The 15,646-nt window shown below is 31.2% G+C and overlaps 2 protein-coding genes across 13 annotated transcripts in view; one reads left to right on the top strand and one right to left on the bottom strand.

The window, feature by feature from the left end:
• The window catches only part of LOC136968280 (pleckstrin homology domain-containing family J member 1-like), a 32,575-nt gene extending 30,692 nt beyond the window's left edge, over positions 1 to 1,883 (top strand). For both annotated transcript variants that reach the window (XM_067262269.1, XM_067262268.1), the window contains one exon: positions 1,409 to 1,883. In XM_067262269.1, coding sequence (XP_067118370.1) covers positions 1,409 to 1,437 — 29 coding nt within the window. In that variant the 3' untranslated portion in view covers positions 1,438 to 1,883. The remainder of the gene's footprint in view (positions 1 to 1,408) is intronic.
• Positions 1,884 to 6,153: 4,270 nt separating this feature from the next.
• LOC136968281 (tyrosine-protein phosphatase Lar-like) overlaps positions 6,154 to 15,646 on the bottom strand; it is a 161,579-nt gene continuing 152,086 nt past the window's right edge. For all 11 annotated transcript variants that reach the window (XM_067262270.1, XM_067262273.1, XM_067262279.1 and 8 more), the window contains 7 exons: positions 15,387 to 15,480; positions 15,225 to 15,301; positions 15,009 to 15,143; positions 14,227 to 14,352; positions 13,997 to 14,151; positions 10,058 to 10,193; positions 6,154 to 9,973 (listed from right to left, as the gene is read on the bottom strand). In XM_067262270.1, coding sequence (XP_067118371.1) covers positions 9,905 to 9,973; positions 10,058 to 10,193; positions 13,997 to 14,151; positions 14,227 to 14,352; positions 15,009 to 15,143; positions 15,225 to 15,301; positions 15,387 to 15,480 — 792 coding nt within the window. In that variant the 3' untranslated portion in view covers positions 6,154 to 9,904. The remainder of the gene's footprint in view (positions 9,974 to 10,057; positions 10,194 to 13,996; positions 14,152 to 14,226; positions 14,353 to 15,008; positions 15,144 to 15,224; positions 15,302 to 15,386; positions 15,481 to 15,646) is intronic.

The raw sequence follows: 15,646 nt of genomic DNA, 5'->3' as shown, positions 1-15,646 counted from the left end.
AGAATAAAATTAAAAGTAAAAAGTTTTCTATAGGAACATTCCATCAGCAGAGTGACACAAATATTTAAATTGAACATTTCCATACGGATTTTCAAGCATGAAATTAAAATATACATGAAATAAATAATCTACAAGAATGCTTCATTGGCAAAGTGACACAAATTTAAAACTTACCAACTCCAACACTCAATTTATTAATTATTACTGAGGTTTCGATGCGAGTTATTGAAAGTACACTGTTTAAAAGGACCAATACTGGCTCTAGGTATGATCACACTTGATTTAATCAAGCTTGACTGAGTTACTATCCTTTTCTGCCTCCTCATCCTATAACTTACTTTGTAAAGAAGGGAGAAATATCAATTACAAGAAAAGATTGTACTACAGGACAAAAGTTGATAGCATAGGTTACACTTGGACTAAAAAAACCAGTATAGCCACTTTTCTTGAAGTCAAAAGCAGCCATAAACCAGGACACTCATATATAACTGAGTGCATTAAGAATAGATATACTACCCAAACAATAAAGGACGCATTTGTTTTTTGCCCAACTGGCCACCGCTCACTTCGCATATCATACTCTAGCAAAGTTGATTGAGTTGGGCATCGGTTTTGTGTTCAAAGAAAATCAGCCCTCCAAACATATCCCAACTTTAACAAGATGAAAAAAAGTTGGCAAACAATCCCTGACTTTATTTCGTATGCGATCCATTGAGCATATTGTAAAGAACTATTCTATTCCAAACAGAAGTTTTGGAATAGAGTAGTTAAAGTTCCAAACAGCTATTGGTCAAACCTCGTATCAGAGGTTTGCTGCACTGCTAAACAAGAAGTCATCGGTATCATTTAGTCTTACAGATTTGTTGTCTGCTTAACACTATTTTCAGTTTTTATGTTTCTTCTTCATAATATAATAATTCAACCTTTGTTATGTTAAAAAAAATTATTACCAAATGAATTGGCACACAAAATAGCGTAATATTTTGTGCGCCTTCATCCATTGATAAATCTCGAGCGTCATTTAATTTTTGAGAACTATTTTATTACCGTGCCGTGCGATAGAGGGATGCAGTCTGGTCGAGGTAACTTTCTCACTTTAACTTGCAGAAATTATCCATCAGAATGAAATAATAATGCATTTATCCACAATACAAATTCATTTTTAATAAAAAGTTTAATTTAATTTTTAACACAAAGCTTCGTCAGTTAATCGGTTATTTTTTTGTTTGACGTTACACCTTCATCCATGCAGGATGATCGGATGAAAGTGTTATGTTAAAATTACTCAGAATCCATTGCATGTTTGTTTAATATTATAGAAATTTTTCTTACTATCTAATTCATTTAAAATATGTGACTTTTCTTATTATTGATATATTAATTTATACTAATTCAATATCATTCCTAGCTTCTGCAGACGGATCGGCGAATAAATGAAGATTTACTTACACGATTACACGTGAAATCCAAAGCTTAATAGTCGTGCCTTAATTGAAGATAATCAACAAATTTATTGTTTCCTCAGGGATTGTTTCTTTAAATTAAAAGGTCACAATTACATTGTTTTTTTAAGATTTTTTTAAAATATCTATTTGAATGTGCAATATATACAGTATATTACAATTTGTCTTTGATCAAATAAAACAGTCCACCATTAAAAGTTTTATATATACCAAAAATTTTTGATATATAATAAACAGTGTAATGTAAATTTCATTCCATTTTTATTTTATTTTATTTTATTTTTTTCGTAATATATAAAAAGAAATTTTAAGCATATACATTTTATGTAAAGCTTTTTCATATTTGTACTGTTTTTAACTAAAATTATAAAAAGAAAAATGTAAATCTGTGTGTAAATAAAGTAGTGCTTTTGATTTTAACATTTGTATGAATTGGATTTTTAATCCAATAAAAAGATCTATTTAAACTGGTTGAAAAAGATTTTAATTTTACAAATGATAAGATTACAAAATGCCTAATTAACATAATTTTGTGCAGGCAACTACGGGTTATCTGTCTTCGAGAGCCAGTTTGAAAGTGGGTGCATTTTATACACCGATCTTTAAATTTCAGTTATAAACTCATCGAGCAACTTTTCCTTTTCACCAAGAGCATTTTTAGAAACCTTAAATATGTTTGTATACAGTAATACCTCGGTTTTCATTGACTTCGGTTATCGACGATTTTTTTTTTTGTGAAAAATTTGTCTCGTTTTCGTCGGTTGTCTCTGATTTTGTTGGCATGCTTGTGTGACCTTGCAGCTAATTTTGCAAAAACAAAAGCCAACCCATGTGTTTTCCTGCTCAGTGTGGCATTGTTTCTCCATTGTGTGAGTATTACCCTGCACATCTAGCCAAATAATTCCATTGCTTTCCTTTCCTTTTAGCTTTATCACGGGACCAAACAAAGTTTCCAGAGCCAGCAGCCCTTTGAAGAAGAAGGAGATTGTTGAAAAATACGAGAGTGGCATTAAGATTGCCAAAATCGGTCGCACGTATGGAAAGTCGCCATCCGTGATAAGTTCCATTGTGGCAAAAAAGGAAGCAATAACAGAGGCTAATGTAGCAAAAGGTGCAAATGTGCTAACGAAACAGTGATTGCAAACAAGTGAAGATGTCGAACAGTTGTTATTAATTTGGATCGATTGAAAACAGTTAGATGGCGATTCTGTTTCGGAGGCCATCGTATATGAAAAGTCCAGACTGTTGTATGCCACTCTCGTTAAGAAAATGCCTAGGACGAGTGCTAGTGTACTTAGTGATTTTAAGGCCAGCAGAAGCTGGTTCAAAAAATTCAAGAGGCACACTGGCATACACTGTTACTAGGCACGGCAAAGGTGCAAGTTCAGACAAGTCTGGGTCCAAAAAATTTGTGTCCGAATTCAAAGATTACGTAGAGGATTCTCGTTACTTTCTTCATAAATTTTATCTGATGAACCTCTAAATGAGATATTTCGATTTCCTTTTAAATTTATTTGAATTTGAATTTTTTTATTTTTAATTTCTAAAAAAAAAAGAAACAATATAAATAATATGTATTTATCAGACTAGAATAGAGGAAAAATTGGGCAAATTTTGCCACCTTTAAAATTTTTGCACCTTAGTGCTTGTGTGACGGTCACGCATTGTACCCGCCTAGAGCCGGCCCTGTCTGATACAGAATTGTCCTTAAGAGAGTTCTGGCAAAAACATTTCGACATTCTCAACTGCATTAGTCTTATAGATAAGGCTTGGCAGGGAGTGACATCCAGAACAATGAACTCTACCTGGAAGAAATTATGGTCAGGATGTGTGCATGAAGGGTTTGAGCCTTTCCCTGATGGCCCTACACATGTGATACAGTCAGTTGTTGATTTGGGGGAAGTCCATGGGTTTGGAGGTGAGTGGTGAGGCTGTGGTAGAGTTGGTGAATGACCAGTGAAGAACTCACCACTGAAGAGCTGCAAAACCTTCACCTAGAAGTGCAACAGACGGCAGATGAAGAAGGATCTTCAGATGAGGAGGAAGGACGAGAGAATGTGCCTTCTTCAGAGCAAGGACATCTTTTCTACGTAGAGTAAGGTACGGGGGGTTTGTGGAAAAAAATCACCCAGACAAAACTGTTGCAGGCCATGTCTGCAACTTGTTTAATGATAATGTCTTGCCCTATTTCGGGCAAATCTTAAAGAGGCAGCAGAAACAGACTTCTTTGGACAGCTTTCTTGTGCGACATGGATCCACCAAAGATGGTCTTAGTGCCAAAAAAAACCAAGACTGGAAGTGACCCCAGATAGTGCCTTGATATCTAAGGTCCCTATGGGGGGGATTCCCCTTCCAAATAATAATAATACAGTATCTCCTCCTTGCCGTCTTCCATATGCAAAGAAGAGTCTTCAGAAAGGTAAATGCCATGTTAAATGTTCATTTATTCTTTACATTAGTCTTATATTCATTTTATATCAATTTCTTATTGTTTTTAGTATTAAACACTATATTTATTCTTATAAAATGTGTTTTTGGTATGTATTTTGAAGTGTCTAGGACGAATTAATTGGATTTACATTGATTCGTGTGGAAATAATTGCCTCGGTTTTTCATTGGTTTTGGATTTTGCCGATTGTTTTTGGACGGATTACCGACAAAAACCGAAGTATCACTGTACTTTGTTTTTTGATATATTCCATTCATTTTCTGCACATTCATTTGTGCTTTAATTATTATTATTATCATTATCATTATCATTAGACCCACCTAATGGAAACCTGTCTTAAAAATTTATCAATTTTCAGTTAATTCTGCCCTTCTATATAATATCTATTTCAGAGAAATGACAGATTATACAATTACAATAATTTTTAAATTTAATAATAATGCAAAATAATATTAAATGATTTGTTGTAAAGATAGATTATTCGGGCTACATTCCAACTAACTATTGACAGTAGTCTGAATATAATAAATCATCAAATATCAGACTTGGATGTTTATATGTATATGTTACAGTAAAAACCCGTTTTAACTAGTTGAAACTAGTTTTTACTGGATGTCATTGTTAAAACTAGAATTTACTGCTAGTCAAAAATGAATTTGAGTTAAAACTAGTTTTAACTAGACAAAACGGGTTTTAACAAAATGGCTTAGAAAAACTGTTTCGACCAAGGTCATTCAGTGTATGATGAATTTCGTATCGCTCTAACCCTTTTCCCCCGACATCTTGTTTACGTTTATTTTGCAATCCTTCCTAAGGCAATATAGGTCAGTCAGGCGATATTATTTTAAAAGTTCACCAAAAATCAAATTATCATTATATCTATATGAAAAAAATCACTTACATTTATTAATATCTTTAGTTTTAAATACAATATTTTTTTTCTTGTAAATTTTTCTAATAAAATGCATTGAAAAATAATATATATCAGAACTGACACACAAACTTGATAATTTGTAACATTTTGTGAAAATTAACATTGTCTAGTTACATAGTTGTTTGCTGTCACTAAGCCAGAAAGACATATATCGAATTGTACAAAACAATATTCTAACACTTATGCGTGTATGTTTGTTTATTCCTTGTGAAATTATCGTGCATTATATCAAACATTTGTTTGAAATCAAACTTTTATACTGTTATCAACTAATATAATGAATTATTATAGTTTAATCACTTCGTGTCGAACGAGATTATATCTGTTGTTAATAAATTTTAAAAAAATTGATATTTACCAAAGTAACGACGAATCGGTACCCTCGAAGTTTTGCTTAAAAAGCCAGGGTACCGATCGATTGGTGACTTCGGGGACAAAGGGTTAATTAATGTTAATAACACAGATGTGTGACCAATATTTTCAATAAATATCGTATTAAATAATACAAATGTTTTAATCCCAATCGTCACTTTATTTATTTCCCCCAAACATATTTATGTAGCTAAAATTAGTTTTAACTAATGTTAAAAGTTAAAAAGTTAATGTTTGATTTTAGTTTTATCTAAAATCAAAACATGTACAGCAGTAAATTCTAGTTTTAACTAGACAAAACGGGTTATAACAATGACATCCAGTAAAAACTAGTTTCAACTAGTTAAAACGTGTTTTCACTAAAAATGGGTTTTTACTGTAACATATATATGCAATGAATTTCTTGCAGAAGTGAAACAGAAAACATTGGTGTACAGTTTAGAAGATAAAAGAACATATTAATGTCATACTTTCAATGGCCACTCCAGAGAGACAGGAAAATAGCAAATCCAGGAACCTTAGAGGGGGTGCAGAAAGAAAATAATCCACCTTACAAATTCTTTTACTAACTGAGGTAACTGGCTTTACTCGGGAAAACTCCGAGGAGGGTGCAGCTGTGCCCCGTACCCCTAAATCTATCCCTGAAGAGCATATTTGGTGGTGTGGGTTATGCAAAGATTTTATTTCCATTCTGGGTATTTTCTGCAGCTATACTCTGCTGCAAGCTATCCACACAAAATTACAGTAATTAGATGTGTCAATGTAGAGTTGAGCAAATTAACAATTTGCTAGATTACAATTTGCACATTGAAATTCTGCAATATGTAAGACACTAAGTGATGTTTCATCCCAAAGAACATAAAACTTTTAGGTTAAATGCAATTGTGTAATTGCAATATTATGAAAACAATGAAATAAAATGAATAGAAACAATATTTTAATAACAGTTTGTATAACTTGAACCTTTTACTTTCTTACACACAAAAATGTTACAAATACAAGCAAAGTAACAAAAAAAGGCATAACTGTACATGATCAACTTATACAAAAGTTTCAAATCAACAGAGAAAAATCATTCACAACAGGTATTCAGAGATTGTCATCCTTATTATTAATTTATTGTTGGCAGAGAGGACATTGTTACACGTTGCCATTTACGTTTTCCTGACATTCTTTGAGATATATTTATAAATATCAACATAGTCGAAATTCTAACGTAGCTAAAACCACAGTGTGATTGATGCTGAATTCTCTGCCACTTGCTCAAATTAAATTGACTACAAATAAAAGTGATGTGTCCAAAAAGAATTCTCATTCCTGCACAAGCAATTGTTGATATGCAGTTTTTTTATCTTCACACAATTAAATAACAATTATATATATTTATTTTATATGGTATATACCGTATGTACGTGAACGGCATATATCATTCAAACAAAACTTACATCTAATACTACTAATCTGCTTTTATAATAGGATCCTGACTATTTACATGTTTCCTTTCGGGTTTATGGACTGCTCCACAAATGATAAAATAATTTTTGAACTTTTCTCTTGCTTCTTAAGTGCACTGTTTATAAGTACTGTTATGTTGTTACATTTATTATTGGAAGGTTCATCCAGATGTGGATTTTTGGCTGTATATTACATTCATTATATACATTTAAAGTTATATAATTTTGTCAACGGTTTGAATTTTTTTCTATGGTCGACTTTAGACAAATCATTCACCATTGTCGGTTCGGACTTTGTCCTCTGGACATATCGATCGTTAATAATCGTAATTTACTTAGATTGAAAAAATTTCCTTGGGACAGGACGAAAAACGGATGATAAATATAAAATTTTATGGCATTTTCGTCCAGATAATAAATTTTGGTAGGAATAAGCTCACCCGAAAACAATTTTTTAAAAGACAAAAGAATAAGTCGACACTTATTTTATAATTCGACGTGACATATGGTAAATGATTTAATGCAAGTCGATCGCATCGGATGACGATTTAAGACGAAGTAACGGATTGTCAATGCATTTCGTCCCACGGATGACGGACGTGCATCGAGATGGCTGATTCGAACAGATTTTTTAACGTCTAATTTAACAAAATCTTTCAAATTCTCCCTCTGTTTTTAATAGATTTAGAAAAAGTGTAAAAGTTCGGCACTTTGATGAGAGAAGAAAAACAAACCGTAAATAAATCATTTATACAAAGCAATGCAGCACCTCGATCACAAAGTATTGCTCATTATAAATGCTAAATTTAGAAATGAAGTTTAAAAAACTAACTACACAATTCCACATCAGGATTCTATGGTTTCTAACCATACAAATAAAAATCCAGAAAAATACAAATAAAAATAAGGCACTAAGAACATTCTCGAAAGACTGCCGGTTTGTTTATAACCGGTTAAACGGTAAAAGAATTACGAATTACATGATTCCAAAGAATTTTGCACTTAACTATTCATTTTTATGTCAGATGAAAATTTCAACTGGAATTAACGTACCCGTTTCTCGGGTGCAAATTGAAATTTCAGTCACACAATTACTCTAGATTCCAATTTTCCAACAGAATATGTCATGTAATATAAAATACATCAAAAATCATTCAATATAGCCACTTGGATATTAATCAATGTATCAGATCGTTAATATATGGAATATAAAGCTAAATCAGAACTCCGATTTCGGTAATAAATGCCGTAATTGCTATAGTCAAAAACCCATCGTTAAAATAAGTGTAACCTGGGCTTGAATAGTTTATGTAATTCTAATTAGAAATATTCTAGACACACTACACAATAAAATGAACTGGAGATCCCAAAACAACTTTCTACGTATGAAATAAATAGGCATTTTATAAAAATTGTATATTTTAAATTTTTCCAAATTGGAGTGTGCACATTGATTTTTTTTAATTAGTACTAATCACAGATAATACATACATAAACCACAATACAGGATATTTTAGTTTGACACTAGCTTCTTCCTTTGCCCATTGTGTTAAAATTTATGATTTGAATTTTGTTGAAAGTTTTGTCAAAATGGTTTTCTGACATCGGTCGGTGAATGAGAGAGAAATGAATCACTCTAATTACCTATCGAAAGAGGCATTTGATTGTACTCTCCAGATTCTCTACGGAGCCGGATTGCACAAGACTCCGACGGCCCGAATGACATTTCTGAGCGAGCAAGTGCGTCGATTGACTGCATTGACGTGTCTAAACAGAGGCAGAATGAGATTTTAAACAATATTCAAACCATTTTGCTACAAGAACCTGAAATTCCGATATCGAACGGTCGGATTTATTCGACGAGTAGCACTTGTCTTACTCGAACCTAAATGTATTTTCCATTAAATCAGATTAATTACAGACTGCATACGACAATTCAGTAATAAGAAAAAGCAATCTGATCAATTTGTTCTAATCATGAGGTAGTTTCTAATATCTGATTTAAATGAAATGAAGTAATTTTATGATGAATAATTGAGCAAAATTTTTGACATATAACTATTTAAAAGATTCGCTGAATTCTGTAGCACCAAAATATGAAATAAAAAGTTAGGATTCTGGTATTTTAAAAACTAGTTTGCATTACAGCAGGGATTCAACGTGTTATTAAAAATTTTCTGAAATACCTATTGATAGCCACACAAACTGAATATTAAATACTCATTCTTTTGGATAGTAGCACCATGGATTGGAACATTGTCGACACACCTCGATATACTGCTTTTAACGTCCTCGTTTTTCTCCACAGAGCTTCTGTGATGATTGTTAATTTCTACTATTTCTTTACTTTGTTTGATAACAAATGTAATGATTAATTGGAAAAAGCCTGTTATCGTCAAGCTAACAGTACAGATGTGGCAGTGCTGGCACATATATTTGATGAAATTCAATGACCAAACTAAAGTAATACTAAAATTCAATGTTATACTTAAAAGAAATGGGGATGATGACAATTGAATGAGCTTTCAAACAATTGAAAGCAGGATCTATTCAATATAAAAAACATGAGGCATCACAACTAAGTCTTCCAAGATAAAACTTTGCACAGGTAAAAGTAACTGAGAATTAAAAATTGTTTTACATTCCAACTTGATATTGATCTAGAGGATCAAGTAAATCACATACACAACACATGCATGAAGCTAATTATTATTATCATCGTCGTAATTATTATTATTACTTATTTTTGGTTTTGTTTTTGAAGAATCAACATATACCACCGATAATTCAAGTTGGAAAAACTGGTAAAAAGACTCACATTCTTTATTTGGTTTTAAGAGACTTGAAAAGATGACATTGTTGTAGAAAAGATGTCATATAATTCTTTCTAATCTTTTTTTCTTCAGACCTAACAAGTGCAAAGCAAACTTCCAGGTGTAGGAAGCTAAAATTGAGCCATTAGAGTTTGTTTTTCATTATGATGGCAATTAAATGTCACAATGCACCCAAAAGTGTACTGTACATGGTCTGGACAATCACACACTTTACTAATTATTTGGCAACGTTGTGCTTAAGTGATTGGTTAAGAATAAGGAACTTAACAAGGCCTAGATTGCTTTCTGTGCTAGATGGAGGGGACGTAACTGGTCCTTTCATCTTTCCTGCTTATTATTATTGTTATTTTAGACCCGATTTTCTTTGGAAAGTATTTTTTGATCCTAATCGGGCAAGGTCAATTTGCATAATGGTCGAAAGACCCGAGATATTCCAATGATGCTCGATAACAAAATTGATATTGGTCCTGAAAAGCATTTATATTTTAATATGATATTTTAATAAATTTCAATATTTATTATTATTATTATCATCATCATCATTAATTTACCTCTGTATGTACCATGCCTGGTCTTTGCGTCCTCAAAGTCCTGACTGTTTGGAACATATCTACCACTCCTTCATATTGCATTCTTTCTAAAACAATGCTCAATGTAATAAAAACACCTGTTCTTCCTACACCAGCACTAAATAGAAAAATCGATTTCTAATTAATGTATTAATAAAAAATTTTGCTTAACAAGTAATGTTAAGCAAAATTTCTAAATATTATTTTGTGCTCTTATATTGAGATAAATATAGGGTTATTCAAAATGATTCATCTTTTCCAATGACTATATTTTTTAATTTAACAAATAAGAGTGAGAATGATACAACAATGAAAAGTTAGACTGCCTAAGTTTTACCTCTTACTATACAAGTGTTTTATTTAACTTCAAATAATTACATGAGCAATGCTGACACATAGTGAAATTCTTCTCCTACTTGCACCAGCATGTCTGCAATCATTAACTCCACAGCAGTAAAAATACAATTTTGGAGTTTATCAAAGGTTATGGGCAACATTTACATATACATAGCATTCTTAATATACCTCCAAAAGAAGACAAGACAAGATCCAGTGATCTACAGACCAGCTATAGAGTGCCAAGTCATCAAGTCTACTGTCACCAATTCAATGGTGGCGATACCATTGAATTGGTGGCAGTAGAAATGGCAAACATCCAAAGGTCAAAGTAACCTATATCTCGAAGATTTATTGTTTATATTGATACAAGAATACACATTAAATATACCAATAATAATTCATTCTAAACTCTTTTATCATTTGTATTTGCTTTTACATCAACAGCTAGCGACTAGCCATTTTAAGTCAGTGCGATGCTTGCGGGAACTCGATCGCTTGTTCGTGCGGAGGTTTGCCGCAGCAAACAAGTGCGCGTGCGTGACGTCATTCGAAGCATTTAACATGGCCAGATTTATCAAAAGCTTGTGGTACCCAGTCAGCATACATGTATTGTGTACGGGGGCGGATCTACATGGGGACTAATAGGGCTTAAGCCCTGGGCCCACAAAAATTGAATTATCATAAATTTAATACTTTTTTATTATAATATATTTCATGTATAGATATAATGGTCTTTATAATAGTCCATATTTTTTTATTCACACCGAATAGCATTTCTGCCTACTGTTTAGTGCTAGAGATAGGCCTATTATTCTCCTTATACTTTCAGCATGCCCAAAAATTTTGGTCGGGATTCGTCCTTGGTTTATAGTTATGAAATTATCCTCATTTGAGATTGTACAAATCATTTTGAATAACCTTATACTATATGTGGTCACACATTCTCCTAAATTAAATAATTTAAAATAATTTATACATATATTTTTAATTCTCTAAATTCCAATTTATAAAATATACAAATACATCTCTTCCTTGAGATTTACATAAAACCTAATGATCAAAAAATAAAAAGTTATTATATTAACAAATTTAGCTTCAAAATCATATATTTAACATCAGTTGCACAAATCCATAGGTATGTAATGATATAATCAGACATATCAAAACTATTGATTTGTCTGAATTTAGATTGAAATAGGAGATTAGATTAAAGTTATGCTTTAAAGATTTTGTAATCTAGTATTGGTGAACAACGAAACTTTTAGGTCAAGGTGTATTAGGCCTACTGATCTCCACCTGCACGATAACCATCTAAAGTAATGTTAGAATGGAATGGCAAATATGAAGAATAAAATAATCCTTAATCTGGAGTTACCAGCTCAAAACTCAAAATTTTTGATTCCTGATTTGAAACATAGAGGATATGTTTTTAATCTGATATTAAATCATATTTTTGTTTGTATTCTTAAGAATTTCCTGATGAAGTCGGGAGAAATGAGTGTAAAAACAAAATTAAAGAAGCTGACATAATAAGACTGTTTTGTGAATTTGAATTGTTTTCGAAATTTGTATGGAAAATCTATTTCTCACAGAAATGGATAATTTCTTCAAACATGTATTTCTGAGAAGATATAAATGTGAGATCCAGAACATAATTAATAATTTAACTAAAGACATAGAGTTAATTTTTGAAGTGGAAAAAACCCATTCTTGTCTCGCCACCTGGCATTTCCGTTGACCTCTGATTCAATAGATAAATCCAAACAAATGGTTATTAAAGATTATCTTGAAACTTATTCAAAACATTGTTAATGAGGAAACTGTCAAAATCGGTTAAATTATGAGGTAAGGAGAGTCACAGCGCCTCGTTGATGACATCTAAGAACTTTGAAGTTGATTGCCTTATATGGTAAAAACAGTTGGAACACCAGGCAAGGAAATACAGTAGAGACTCGTAAATTGGCACCCCGGTAATCGGAATCGCCGGTAATCGGCACGATTTTCAGTCGGACTGTGTCGTGCTGAATCGAACGTTTTTGATACTAAATTTACTTCTAAAGTATAATTTTCATGTTTTTATATTCTTCAATATATTTATTTTGTTTGTACAAAATGCAGAAATAATTTTTAACGATAAGATAGCCTCGATTATTATTATAAAAATTTTCATTAGGCTTAAAATCAACGAAAATTCAACACAAAGCGACACGCAACGGAGAAAAATTTGAACATCGGACAGGTTAATATATTTTTTCGTACATAAACCGTAATCGGAACAAATCCCTAATCTGAACAACCCCAGTCCCCAATTGATTCTGATTTTCGGTTCACTACTGTATCAACAACCCGGCCAAAGTCGTCAAATTTTACAGCCCGTATCAGCCGGACCAGTGATACATCTCAACCTTAGATCACATTAAATCAAAAGCACCTAATTCTACTCCCACACTCTGGGGATAAAGAGGGCTCGAACTTGAGCATCGGGTGGACATTCTCCTAGAAGCCATAGATCACGGCTCACCCGCCATACTCCAGGCCAACTTCATGTCCCGAAAGGACTCCCAACTGCTAGGCCTCAACTATAACCAAAGACATCATCCCTCTCTCAGAGGTATCTTAGATAGATTTATGTAGACTTTCTCTCTCTCTCTCTCTCGGTCTATTAGCCTATAACTACTTAGCTGTATATTGTAATCTACTTTGTTTTATATTAAATGTGTTATATTGTTAATTTGTCTTTATTTGGACCCCTATCAATTTACCCACTGTACTCCCCACTCAATCAATAGCCCTCCTATTTTCAACAAGCCATCCAGTGACATTTGAGTGGCTTTACCAGGTCGACACCGATCAAGAGGTCTAAGAGCATTAGCCTCAAACTCCCGGCTTCTCACATAATAGATAAAGCAAGAACTAGGCAAAACAATTTTTTTTAAATTTAATTTTATACAAATGCTAACTTTTAAATATTTTAGAAATATATTTAAATCTTTCAGCAAGAATTAAGAAAAATGATTGACTTACTAAAGTTATGCAAACATTACAAGATTATACATATATTAAGCTTGCTGAATAAAAAAAAATATATAATAATTAGCTGTAATGTAGAAAATAATGTAATATAAAATCTGAATATAATATGAACTTTCAGTAAAATGTAAACAGAACTTTACAAAATTCTATTAATATTTGTATCTTACTGAAAATTGAATATTTCCTAAAATTTTATTGCTTAAATATTTCTGATAACACATTTGAATTAAATACGATGAAAATTTATATACAATTTTACTGTATTAATTGTTATCAATAAGGAGATTAAAAATTAATTTTTGAATTTCAGTAATTGTGAAAAAGATCAATAATAAAACATTTTATTTTCTTAGGCATTTAGAAATACTTTAAATCAGACCATTTTTATTTTATCAATGATTATTTTTTATTTTGAAAGATTTCAATGAACATCTATAACCAAATTGAAAAATCAAGTCATTTTTCTTTAATTGTATACTTTGACTTCAAGATCAAAAATATATCAGTAATGAAATGATTAAATGAATCAAAACAAATGTATTTTCTAACCTGCAATGGACTGTAATGGGACCTTCTTGACCAAACTGTTCTTTTGTTTTGTGCACTTGACCAATAAATTCAATAAAGCCTTCACCTGATTTAGGCACTCCTTGTTCTGGCCAGTCAGTAAAGTGAAATTGTCGAATTGTTCTTGATTGTCCATCCTAACGAAATTATAATTTCATAATATTACGAGATGCAATTATTAAACGAAAAAAAAAAATGTATAAATATCTTACCCGTGCATCTGTAACTTTAAATTCCCTAAGAATATATTGTGGCATGTTATATTCTGTGATAGGATCAACAACATAATATAAATATCTTTGTGATCTTTCATTTGGCCAATACTGATGGCACTTATCCTATAAAAATATTAAATATTTTAAAAGCTTGTAAAATCGTTTTTAATTCTTTGTAAGCTATATTATAAAAATGTTTAACATAAAATTTAAGCAAATGAGATTAAACCAATTTAAATATATTCTGAGATTTAAGTTTCATTCCAGAAGGGTGACTAACAATATTAATTGACAAAAATCATGAAAAATGGAATAATATTTAACACTTACTCATCAAAATAACATTACATATTTTTATTATTTGAATTTAGATATTAATGTTATTTTTCTTTCCTAGTGTCACGTTTTCTCCATAAAAAAAAGTGTTAAACAATAAACAATAGTGTTGAGAATCATACTGTCAGCATCATATTAAACAACAAATCATGTAGTATGTTGTAATAAATATTTATCTATCTATAAAGTCTACAAATATTTGAAATATGGATATAATAAATATACATAAACACTGTTTATGTAATGTTGAAAATAATGTTCGTACTCTGTGTTGTTCACGAGAAAATGTACACTAAACTTTCAGTTATGTGAATATTCTAATTTTTTCTCTAGGAGTTGTAGTAGCAAATTACTTAGTATTAATCATTAAATTAGAACCAAGTGATCAGATTAGAAACAGAAGAGTTGTAGCCTGATTATTTATTATTTAACATTTTTCTTACCCTTCCCATTTCTTTAAGCTTTGTCAACATGACTACAATATTGCAATTATGTTCCCAAAGCATTCTCCAGAAATCTTCAGTGGTTTCTGGTAATGGTCCTTGAGTGGCAATGTAAGCATTTCGATACCTGTATCCCTAAAACGAATAAAATTAGCATTTCAGATACGTTTTGATTATTTAAGTATTAAATAAATGCTAACATTAATTGTTACTTACATCGATAAAACTTGCATTAATGTAATCAGAGCCATCAACTCCGCGTATAGGTTGTAGACATACTCTTGTAGACTCATCTAATAATTTATACATTGATTTTTAAATTATTCAAAATATTATTTTATAATACTGTAATATATTTATAAAATTAATTGTACTCACATGGTAAAATATTCATTAATCTATTTTTGAATTTGTTAATGGGAAGATTTGCACTAATGAATTTATTAGCATGAGATTTCGTACTTGAAAGTTTCTGTGCAAAAAAATTTTATGAAATATTTATATATAAATAAAAAAATATAATATTTACAATTTTTTATAGATATGTTCTTATACTAATTATCTCTTATTTTTATACTAATATCAAATTATTAGCATTGCAATAATAATAGAAATTCTTAATGTTTTGATGACAATCA

The sequence above is a fragment of the Centruroides vittatus genome, unplaced genomic scaffold (genome assembly GCF_030686945.1).
Source record: "Centruroides vittatus isolate TY-2023 unplaced genomic scaffold, ASM3068694v2 contig_1427, whole genome shotgun sequence".
Taxonomy (NCBI): domain Eukaryota; kingdom Metazoa; phylum Arthropoda; class Arachnida; order Scorpiones; family Buthidae; genus Centruroides; species Centruroides vittatus.
This window is presented reverse-complemented; position numbering and strand designations above follow the sequence as displayed.